The sequence below is a fragment of the Neofelis nebulosa genome, chromosome 4 (assembly GCF_028018385.1).
Source record: "Neofelis nebulosa isolate mNeoNeb1 chromosome 4, mNeoNeb1.pri, whole genome shotgun sequence".
In the NCBI taxonomy this organism is placed as follows: Eukaryota; Metazoa; Chordata; class Mammalia; order Carnivora; family Felidae; genus Neofelis; species Neofelis nebulosa.
Window position 1 is genome coordinate 29,627,645 of NC_080785.1, and position 12,553 is coordinate 29,640,197.

Here is a 12,553-nt window from a genome sequence, read left to right on the forward strand (position 1 = left end):
CCTAGTGACGCTCAGTTGTTGCTCTTCTCTGTCAGCCCGTATTGTTAGGTAGCAGTTCTTTGCTGAATACATGTTTTGCATACATCTTAGTTTATGGCTTTGCCTTTTTACTTCCTTTTTTTTTTTTTTTTTTTTTTTACATTTTATTTATTTTTGATAGAGACAGAGCACAAGCGGGGGAAGGGCAGAGACAGCCAGAGACACAGAATCCAAAGCAGGCTCCAGGCTCTGAGCTGTCAGCAACAGAGCCTGATGCAGGGCTCCAACTCACAAATCGCGAGATCATGACCTGAGCTGAAGGCAGACGCTTAACCAACTGAGCCACCCAAGTGCCCCTCCTTTTTACTTTCTTTGTGGTGTCCTTTAATAAGGAGAATTTCTTAACTTTAGCATAGTCTGTGTAACTTTTTTCCATAATTAGCTCTCGAGCCCTCTTTAGTTTTTGTGTATTGAAAGGTATTTTTTGTGTCTTCTTACTTTAATTTATGTTTATAAGTGGAAAGGGGGCATAATTTACATTACCCAAACTGTTTTCCATGGAATCCTGTGTTCTCCGATATTTTGCAGTTTAAGTGTTAATCCACCAAACATTCTTTTCTCCTGCTGGGAACAGCACTTCCCCTCTCTATTTGGGGGGAACATCTCAGAGCCCACCTATTGGAGCATTTGACATTCTTTGCCACAGATGTAAGCTCTTGACCCATACTGGACTAATGTCAGTTTTACCCCTTAGCCTTAGTGATTGGTCCAAATATGGCCTTAAGACTCCAGGTGAGACAGTCAGGGAGGTGACTGAGGAGCTATTGGCCACTGTGGTTCTAGGTCACTGAGACCACAGCACAAGAAAATGAAGCCAGTTTCAAAAGAGAAGTAGAATGGAGACACAGAGTGATCTTGGCAGTGTTGAGTCTCTGGCTGCCAAAAAACTCATTCCACCCTGGACCTTCCTGTGGGTTTACTTATGTGGGCCAGTAAATTCCCGATTTTTATTGATATCTTTTTATTTGTTTATTTATTTGTTTGTTTGTTTGTTTGTTTTGAGAGACAGCACACGTCTGTGTGCACATACAAGCAGGTGAGGGGCAGAGAAAAAAGGGGAGAGAAGATTGGAAGCAGGCTCTGCTGACAGCTGAGAGCGCGACGCAGGGCTCCAGCTCACAAACCATGAGATGATCATGACCTGAGCCGAATTCAGATGCGTAACCAACTGAGCCACCCAGGCACCCCTGAAATCTTTTTTTTTTTTTTTTAAGTCTGGAAATAAGTACATTTTAAAGTGTAGTTCCATGATCATACACGTTTGAGAATGCTTCTGTTATATCTTACTCTTAGAGATTCACAAAGTATGTTAGCCTACTAAAGGCCATAACAAAACATTCAGTAGAAGAAGCCTGTTTATCTTTATTTAACCCAGTGATTCTCAAACTTATTTTTAACATGAATACTTTCTTATGATGCTTCTATTAATGTCTCATAGAATCTTGGCCAGCAGATCATCGGCTTGGGAAATGTTATCGTAGGCATGGAAGGGCCTAACTGCAAGCTGGCAGAAGAAAGGTGCTTTCATTTCTGAGTTAGGTTTTGAAAAATGCTAACACCTATTGAATTTTTAAAATTTGGCAAAGAATCCTCTGATTAAAAAATAAAAGAGATTTAATGCTAGCAATCTGCAAACCTTCTCTTGTGCAGGTTAGCCAGTATACCTTCGCTATGTGCAGTTACAGAGAAAAAAAGTCTGAACCACAAGAACTAATGCAGCTTGAAGGATACACTGTGGATTATACAGATCCCCACCCAGGTAATTCTAAGCCGAATCTCTTTCTCTGCCATGTATTCATGAAATTCTCATAACTCTTCTGTCTCTGTTCTACGTTTCAAGCTCCGTTGAATGAATAGGGTGCATATTTCACTAAGATACCTGGACAAGACTTCATGAGATTCGACTTCTATCTTTCTGCGGACTACTTAGCTTTAGGCTAAACTCATCATTTCTGTCATCTTTAGGACAAGGATGCAATAGTGAAAGTTACAATAATTGGAAAAATTCTGTGAGCAATATCAGCAATGCTTACATAAACTTCTTTAGTGGAAGGCAAAAAGTTACAAGAGACAAATAGGGAAAGAAATGATCAATGAACTTTTATGTAGTCTATCGATTTTTTCCCCAATAGCACATTCTTATACTTCTCTCCTTACCTCCATATTAATGCTAGGTATGTACTAGACATTTGGTGTCTAAAATTGGTAAGAGAATGAATTAATGAATATGTGGCCATGAATGAAATTAATAAAGCAATATTAAGGAATACATAGATTTAATAAATGCAGAGATTAAAAATTTCACATAGAGAGATGAAAAGTAGGAATCTGTGATCATGTTCACTAATTGGTCAGTGAAAAATGAAAAATTTCACCTCTGTGAAAGAATTTTGTGGAGGATAAGATGCCATACAGATAAAAGCATCATTTTTGCCTTTTCTGCTAAAATTACCGTATATTTCTCCTGCATCTGGCATTAGAAATGTGCCAAGAGAAGACTTTCTTCTCTGGCCTGAGCTTTCAAACTACACTATATATTTCTATGGAGTAGGTTTATATGGCTTGCATAATGTTACTGTGCCATGAACTATTTGTTTCCCTAGGCTATTTTTAATTTTTAAAGTAGTACGGAAATTTAAACTTTTCTTAGTAGCATCGAGCTATTGATATCAAATTCATTCTTTTCTATGAGACCATTTAGCGAATGAGCTTAAAACTCTGCCAACTACGTAAGTTTTTTTAATGATGTCTTTCTTCCTCCACAGGCCTTCAGGGTGGACAGATGTTCTTTAATGCGGTTAAAGAAGGAGACACGGTGATATTTGCCAGTGATGATGAACAGGATAGAATATTATGGGTTCAGGCCATGTATAGGGCCACAGGTCAATCATATAAACCCATTCCTGCGATTCAAACCCAGAAACTGAATCCTAAAGGAGGGACTCTCCATGCGGATGCTCAGCTTTGTAAGTTTTGTTAAAACATAATTTCATTATCAATTAATAACCTTAATAATATATAAAATTGCCTGAGGCAAATTTGTTCAGTATCATAGTTTACATCATTAACAAATTCCTAATTGAATAAAAATAGTTTGTATTAGTCATAGAATCAGCTCTCTAATTTTTCATACGGATCTGAAATAAATGGTGCCTGGGTTTTCAGTTACAAATTTGCCAAGCATTGGGGTACATTTGGGCATCTCAAGGGCATATAAGAAAATTCTCTCAAACTTCTAAAAGAAAATTTATTTTAATACTTATAATTGTAACTTTTTTTATGTGTTTTACAAAAATGGAAAAAGTATTGCAAAATTAAATGGGCATTGATAGGACTCCAGAATACCAAAATCATGAACCGTCACTTTCTAGGGTTGTTCTTAACTCAGAAGAATAAGAGGGCTATTTTCTGTTGTAGATTGACAAAAAAGAATGAGTCATCAAGCCAACTTTCTTTATCTAAATACCTTAGTATTCATGTCATCCTTTTTATGCTAATTTAAATCAAGAATTTTATTCTTCATTTGAATCTACAAGTGATTAATAACGAATGATGTAATAATTACAGAAACGTTTCAAACACAGCTTTAATAATCATTAAACCCAGATATTCTAATTTGTTACACTTGCAAAACTTCTCTGGTCTCTTCTGTAATAAGACTTTTTTTGGTATGACTTTAAATTCGAATTTTGACTTTTCATTCAACACCCTTTACTGTTAAGGTTCTTCTCCAGGAGAGTAACATCTTGACGTGCATTATTTTGTTCTCCACATCAAATAACTACTCTCTTTTCTTTTTGAGCCCCCTTCAGTATCACATCTAGGCATCTTAACGGTACATAAGGCCAAATAATTAAAGATGGCATATGAGCTCAACTCCAATTACCTTTGTGTTATACCATATGTATAGTATATATACACACATAAATATATATATATATATATATATATATATATGCATATACATATAGTATATATACACGGGCACATATATATACACACACCACTGTGTGTGTGTGTGTGTGTGTGTATATATATATATATATATATACACACACACACACTGTATATATAACATATATATAACATAAATATATATCTATGTAAATATACATATGTATATACACCGTATATATAACATACACTTTATGTTAGCTAACAGGACAATGAATTATTTTTTAAAAAACTAAAAAAAGAATACTGATCTTGACCTCTATCAGAGAAACCATTTAACTTTCTTCTTCATTCCATGACTTCCATAACATTCCTTTTTCTTCTTTTTTGGTCATCTCTTGGAAGAACAACTTTTAGAGTCTTTAATAGAAACTAAGAAGATAACATGAAAATAAAGTGTGACTAGTTATAGAAATAAATATTCTCCTAATCTATTTAACTATGCTTTTTCACTCCTTTGCTGACCTATAGCTGGTAAAGGTGAGTGTTTTCATGATTTTCTTTTTGCTTCACTGTATTAAAATTTTTGTAATAATGTGATTGTTGAAGGAATATCATGGTCTTATTCACAATGCCAGGCTCCTACTTTCTAGGCAAACCCAGAATATTTAGATTAACTTTGTCATTTATGAAACAAAAACATATATTTTTGCCACAACAGAGAAGTAGAAACAACCTAATATCTACCATTCATATGGGCGTAAAGGTCATGGCTGCAAAGGTATTACAACAGCCTGCAAAACACTACTCAGTAATGTTACGTGGAAAAATACTAAATTGTGTGTATGGTATTTCACTATGTTAAACACAGTTTTATAAATAGAATAAATTATTCACAGTATATTAGTTTAATTAAAGGGACTAGTTGCTAGTCCATTTCCTCTATTTCCTGAATTATCTTTGAAGTATTTATAACTTAAACCTTTTTTAGAACTAAACATTTTTTAATGTTTAGAAGATAGTCAGAAAAAAATAATAAATTTATAAAGTCTAACTTATTTGAAGATAACCTTATTTTAGGATATAAATAAAGGTATGTATTTATAGATTTTTCTAGTAAGTGAGTCTTTTCAACTTCCCTGTTTCTTTAGCTTTCAGGATATTTAGAAATTTTAAGAAAATAGAGTAAACTGAACAGATAGAGAGTCGGCTTGATATCCAGTTTCTCTGCTTCAGATAGTAGTATATTGCCTTCTGCCAGACTGACAGGCAGTCTTTGATTAAACTGTCCTTTTCTATGCAAAGCAACTGTTTTTCATTTTTCTCTCATGTATATAATCCAATACAATATGTATGTAACACAATACAGTACAACACAGTTCATTTTCAATAATGTCAAAAAAGAACAGAAAATTTACCTTTTTATTTTAAGCCAGATTAAAAAAAATCTTAAATTGGAATATAAGCTTACATTTAATTTTATGAGCTTATTTTCTTGATTAATCTAGTAAGTTGAATTTCACACTTCATAGGTATGTTTTATCTTACATTGAATATATTATATATATTATAATATACTATTTCAAATAATACCTTGCCTGTGATTCTAGTCTGTATGTGTTGATTAAAATTGTCTTGTGAAAATACTCCTTATTTGTTATTCGTTGCAGAAAGCAAGATGTGTAAATTCATACATCCGGTTTTAATCAATTTAACAAAAACAAGCTAAGAAATTATTTGGATCGATAATAGAGGTGTGAACAAACTCCTAATTAATATACGTATCAACATTTCTCTTTGGTGTTCAGCATAATACATGTGTACATAAAACAAAAAATATTAACCAAGATCTACATAAAATTTTGTAACCTGGAACTTCCTGTTAGTGGCTACGTGGGTGCTATAAAAAGACAAGTGGTCCTTATCTGTCCCATGTTTAACTTCATGTGAATTTTCAAGCTCATTGAGAATTTGACCTAAAAGGAAAGTATAATCAGATGTGGGTATCAGCAAATGCAGCTACCAGCAAGCTCTTAACCATAGGACAGTCTTAAATCAAGTTATTGTATTTGAAAAGATTCATATGCTGCTTAGTTCAGTTCAGGATTTTGCAGAGGAGGAGATGCACTCTTAGGTAGCAACACCTTTTTCATAGTCCTTTTGGTACCTGAGTCCCAGGTCTGAACACCAGAGTGTTCTCAGAATGCTAAGGGATGCCCGCCTCTTCCCCTGCAGTGTCACATTTGCCCCTCCCTCACATCCTTTTCTCCCGTTTTATATTCTAATTTCTCTCAACACCAAGAGCAGTGAGCGTACATGCGTGCACGCACACGAACACACACACACCATCCTTAGAATTAGTTGCAAAAGAAGAAACATTTCAGTTGATTTTTAAAAAAAATTTTTTTAAATGTTTATTTTTGAGAAAGACACAGTGTGAGCAGGGGCAGGGGAGGGGCAGAGAGAGAAGGAGAGACACAGAACTCTAAGTGGGCTCCAGGCACAGAGCCTGACGCGGGGCTTGAACTCACAAACTGTGAGATCATGACCTGAGGTGAAGTCAGACGCTTAACCAACTGAGCCACCCAGGTGCCCCTTCAGTTAACTTTTTTCCCCCTCACATCCTGACTTCAGATGCCTATCCTCATGTTTGCATTCTTGAGCACACAGGGGCCGGCTGTGGTCAGTGTCTACCGAAGAGCCCCCTCCCACACACCACAGGGGGGCCTACCAGCCTGCTAATAGTCCTTGCGTCGTTTCCTAGGCTAGCTGTTTTCAAGTCAGTGTTAACTGTTTAAATTGGTACTGTCAGCCTACTCATTCCTTTCCCTGGACTTCCAACAGCTGTTACCCTAATGACAAATTTAAATTTTCAGGTTCCGTTTGAATAAGCCTCTATAATTCCATAAATCTATAGCAAATAATAATCTTTCTCAATTTGGGTTTTATTCCATCCACTTTTACCGCACCTGGTGACAGTACCACCTAAAGACGCTGGCGCATATAGCCAACTGTTACCATAGAAACTCTCCACCAGTATCCTCAATTACCATGTCCCACATCTGTAGTTAGTCCATAGGTTAATCATCACAATTTGACAGTTTTGCAGTGCGTTGTTCAAGCTCAAATCTCGTCGGTTTCTTTTGATAATTTTCTTACAGAAAGACAAACTTTTCAGTTTCAGAAGACAAACTGAACTGAAATTTGTCCTTATCGGTGAACGTTTGATTAGTGCCATGAATAATTTTTCATTTAAAACTAGTCACCATAATTTTGTGTTATAATAAACATTAATTGAAGATAATCGAGTATAACCCAGTTTTAAAGCCGGTCTTCAAGCTTTGCATTTGGTATGTAATTGATATCCAGATGATATCTCTGCATTTTCTAAGAGTAAATGTAGATATGTTACGCCAAGAGGAAACTACATGAAAATATTCTTGTACAGAAATAAGAAACTAGATAGTATTTCAACAATAGTTTTCCTATTGTACTTTGGTTCATGAGCGGGTGTTTTAAAGTGAAATATTTCTCACACAGAGATCAAAACTGTTGCTTTTTCAAAATTTATTTCTTCATGAATTCATAGAAACTAATGAATCAGTGGTGCATGGTGAAATATATTTGCATGAAGTATTTCAAATTGTGCTTATAAGGTATAAAAAGAAAGTAGAACAGCTTGGTCTTTGCAGCCTGTATTTTGAAGATGGGGCAATCCCTGAGAATACATTTCACTTTCATGGAAATATAACCCCAGCGAGACTGTGGGGTTTCTTTCTTTAATAGAATTTTGTTGGCCTGCGTATTTTATCACTGTTGATATGGAGTCCATTTTTGTGACTTAAACTGCTATTAGGAATATTTTTATCACGAAAACCAATTGTTGGCAAAGTAATTTTTCATTCATGTGTGTGATTCAGAAGGGCTTAACACATAGGTAAATGTGTGGTTTAGAGTTACATTTCATGAGGAAAATACGTCGTAAAGTAAATTCATTTTTAAAAATACGATTTGATTGCAGAAATGAACCGTAAGTCATATTTTTCAGGACCTTGTAGATTTTATTTAAAGACTGTAAACACTTTGCTTTAAAATGAAAAAAAAAATGCTTCTATAAACCTCTATAAAGGGTGGAAGCAAAAAGAGAATTATGTACAATGTATTGTATGTATTTATGTATGTAATGTATGTATTTTGTAGAAGTGTAAAAGAATTGTGGATTTTCTGTGAAATTTATTGTATATCCTATTCTCAACAGATAAGCCTTAAGTGAGTGTTATTTTTAACTTCTTGTTATGACCTTCTCCGTTGAAAGAAATAATGAATAAAATTCACATGTTTTATAAAACTAGTAATTTCATAAAGATGTTACTAAAAGATTTTTTTCACTCAAACAAATGGAGAAATGAAGATTCTAAGATTATTTAGAACACAAAATAACCGTTTTATTATATATGTACCTTGCATTTTTCAATATGCTGTCTACTAATTTGATATTATTTTTGCATTATTGTATATGTAACTTTATTTTGAAAGACTATTAGACATACAAATAAAGTACAAGAGAAGTTGGATTGTCTCATTTCTCAATTCAGGAAGAGCAGTTTAATAACATTTGGTGTTCATCCAGTTAATACTAATTTACCACATGTAATGCATTTAATCTTTCAGTTAAGTAATTAGTGAATGCAAGGGAATACATATGGCAGTTTCTCCATGCATCACAACCCAATACCTTACATCATCGATGAACACCCATTCATTGCTAACTTGCTGCATTCACATCTGCACTGATGTGAGATTTTTTTTTTAATGTGATTCTGAAGACCCTTCAGCTTGAATTACATAGTTCTTCCATCCACAAATATGGCTGAAAGTTGAACTTGACATAGGATCAATATGATCTGGGCTAAATATCTAAATGTGACTGATTATGTTAGCATCATGTCCACAGATCAATATTGAGTTTTATTATGAGCCTGACTCTATAATTGCGTTTAATCAATAAACTTTTGTCTTCCTTCCTTTACAATTTTAGGATTGTACCATATAAGTTTTAAAAATTACATTTGGCTTACATTTAGGACTCTACTTCTTGTGATGACCAGAATGAGATCTGTCTATGAATTTTAAGGAACAATGGAGCCTCGGCCCCACCATTGTCAGGAGAGTCCACTTTTACCCTGATAACTGATTGCTTGCCTGATGCGCGCTACATTTCTAACAGAGCTAATGTAGTAACACCCCAGCACTCCTTTTGGGTGGTGTGTGTCTTTTTTTCTCTCTACTTAGTAAATAATTCACATTGAAGACTTTGACAAAACATACCATTAATGAAAGCAGTCCTAAAAGCTTGCCTTTTGATAAACCCGCAGGGTCTGCAGGCGTTGAAAGATGCAATCTGCAAAGAACAAGAAATTTGGGTCTTTGATTGAAGTGCCATTTGGGACGTTATGCTTTGTCTGCGTATTTGCACAAACATGATGCTCCCTTTTTCCTATCTCTTAAACTTGAAGCTTGAGAGCATTCAGTGCCATTTCTACATGAAGGTTGGTCCCATTAAAGGCTCAAAAAAAAAAAAAAAAAAGAAAAGAAAAAGAAAAAGAAGACTGGAAGTGATCCAGCAGAAGCCTGTGTGTTCATTTCTGTCCTAGTTTGCCATTTGGAAAGCAAGCTTCTAGCCATCATTGCTATTTTTTTATGACTAGACCTGGGTTCTTTTCCAGTCAATTCCTGCTTTAAACACATACTTAAAATGTACCTACTTTTCTTAAGATTGGAAAGTAAGATTATTTCTGTGATGACTATTAGAAGAGGCTCTGATTGAAAGTAGGATTTCCTCATTTCAAATGTTCTGCAGATTTTTCCAGATCATTTTTCACTAGGCTGCAGAAAAATTGCAATTTATGTTAATATGCTGGATTCCTGGCATCCTATTTTTTGCAATAGAAAATACTGTGTTATCATGAGGCATGCATTTTGTGTTCAAAACCTGTATTTGCCCATGAGTAAGCCAGGAAACTAAATGTGTTATACATGCTTTTCTGGATTTACAGATGCAGACCGTTTTCAGAAACATGGTATGGATGAGTTTATTTCTGCTAATCCTTGCAAGCTTGACCACGCCTTCCTTTTTAGACTACTCCAGAGGCAGACTTTGGATCACAGACTGAATGATTCCTATTCTTGCTTGGTGAGTACAAGTCTGTCCATCCAGTTCCCTGTAGGTTAGAATGAAAGATTTTTTTTTAAGTGAGAAACACTTGTTATGAAGCGGCATTTTATTCCTGACCCCTTTAATAACTGTAGTTGGGAGTTAGGGATAAAGGATTCCAATCGATTGCCTCCCAATTTGAAAATTATACACTTGAAGACCACTGCTGTGCCACTCAATAGACAGGAGAATAGACTCAAACAGACACTGACTTGTGGTTTATCAGTCCCTCTGGAGAAGGCTGAATGAAAATAAAGGCTTTAATGAAGGCAAAAAAAAAAAAAAAAGAAAAAAAAAACCACACCTCTGGGATAGGATTTACTAACACCTGTAGAGACATTTTAAGGTTTAAAGTCTCACCAAATGTTGATATCTTTCGTTTCTCTCGTTTCTAGAAAGACAACCTAAGTGGCGGGGGAAAGAAACAGTGGGATAAATGATATGACAGGGCAACATGTAACAAGAAAGCTTTGGTTTCCTTTAACCTTCCAAAGATAATTTGAATTCCTTAAGAAAACTAAATCAAGTAGCTAAACTGCTACTCTCTGTGTGTTGAAACCAGGCAGAATTTGGCATATAAAGTACCGTTTACATATAGAAGGAATGCTTGACCCCTCAGAATGTGGGCATTAGACTGTAGCCTAGGAATTGCATGTGCCTTTCCAAGGATATATGTCAGCGGCCATTGCTCTGAAATGTGTCCAGCCTGAATATGCCTGTTTCCATCACCACATAGTCTTTTGACTGCTGAACATGGCATGGTTGCTACCTATAATAAAGCTACGGTCTCTTTAAAGTAAGATTTTCTTTTTTTTTTTTTTTAATTTTTTTTTTTTTAACGTTTATTTATTTTTGAGACAGAGAGAGACAGAGCATGAATGGGGGAGGGTCAGAGAGAGGGAGACACAGAATCTGAAACAGGCTCCAGGCTCTGAGCTGTCAGCGCAGAGCCCGACGCGGGGTTCGAACTCACGGACTGTAGAGATCATGACCTGAGCCGAAGTCGGCCGCTTAACCAACTGAGCCACCCAGGCGCCCCTAAAGTAAGATTTTCGACAGGATGTGCTCCAAGCTCATTGGACATGTTTGAATAGGCAGGAGGAATTAAAACCACTTACTGCTGTGATCCCAGTTTACTGTCCTGATAAGTCATTTGTACATTCATTAAGTACACTACGTGCATGGTTTAAACCTGATCCAGCCCAAACTTTACAGTTATATGGAGAGTGAAATCATCACAAGACCTGATGGTGCCTTTCCGGGGACAAGCACACACACAGTGGACATCAATGACGGGCTTCCCTGGTGGATTTCCACTCAGTGGAGTTGGGTACTGAATTACAAAAGTTGTTTTGGTTAAGTGGATGACCCCACGTGTCATAAGGAGTCTGAGGAGAGCACTACAGTGTGTCTTCAACTGCATCTAGAGGGTAGTGAGCATGGTGTGATGAGAAAAGGGTGTTTGGAGGCAGGATGGATGGCCTTGGATGTAAATCATGGCCCGACAACCGACTTTCAGTGTCTCGAGCAATTCACTAAATGTTGCTGCATTGTAGCTTATGTGGCTGTGACAGGGAGAGCATAGTAACTACCAGGCACGATGGCTCTAATATTACAGAGAGCGTGTAATATTTTATGTCCAGTTCGGTGCCTGTACCATCAGCACAGTAAGTTTTTGAGAGCTTGTTTTTCTCCGTCTTAGTGTTCTTGCTGTCTTAGCTTTCTGCATTTCTCACCAATCTTTTCCTTCTCTTGCACCATTATCCTGCCCCCTTTTAAAACCATTTATTTCTTAGTTCATATAATCCATCAAAACATTTTATGAACCAACTCTGCCTAACCCTGCCCTCCAGTATTAGCCAAGCAGACACTACCTGCTGGTTCAGTTGGCTCACGTGCACGCACACACAAGTGCACGGACACACACACCTTTCACATCTCGTTTCAAGAACACCAAAAACTATTATAAAACATTAACTCTGTTATATTGGTCACAGAAGGACAAACAGAACGAGAACAATGTCCCAAAAATGTAAATTTCCAAATAGCATATGTTTACTGCTGCTAGACTTAACTAGAATTTTCTTATAAAAGTGCTTCTGGCAACTCGGCAGTTTCGATTATGGTGTCTGATTTACCGTTCTCTTTTTAATTAACTCATTCGTGGATCGAAGTTTGTCAGAATGTTATTCTTCGTGACTGACAATTTTAGATACTGTGAATAAATTTGGTTAATTTTGAATGACGGTGGAGAAAAACCGGTTTCCCGTGCCTTGCCATGGCAATAAAGAGAGAATGGTATTAGGTGACCAGTGTCCCAGATCAGGTCCAAAACTGTTGACATTAGCTTTCTGAAAATAACATGCAACATGCTACTAATAAAAAAAATATAACAAAAGACACTTG

At 36.0% G+C, this 12,553-nt stretch overlaps 1 protein-coding gene across 16 annotated transcripts in view; it reads left to right on the forward strand.

Moving 5' to 3' along the window:
• Positions 1-12,553, forward strand: part of CADPS2 (calcium dependent secretion activator 2) — a 543,402-nt gene that overhangs the window by 379,930 nt on the left and 150,919 nt on the right. For 9 of the 16 annotated variants that reach the window (XM_058724453.1, XM_058724449.1, XM_058724458.1 and 6 more), the window contains 3 exons: positions 1,690-1,798; positions 2,805-3,014; positions 9,990-10,126. In XM_058724453.1, the coding sequence (XP_058580436.1) occupies positions 1,690-1,798; positions 2,805-3,014; positions 9,990-10,126 (456 nt within the window). The remainder of the gene's footprint in view (positions 1-1,689; positions 1,799-2,804; positions 3,015-9,989; positions 10,127-12,553) is intronic. The other 7 variants (XM_058724444.1, XM_058724459.1, XM_058724448.1 and 4 more) reach the window with 1 other exon arrangement.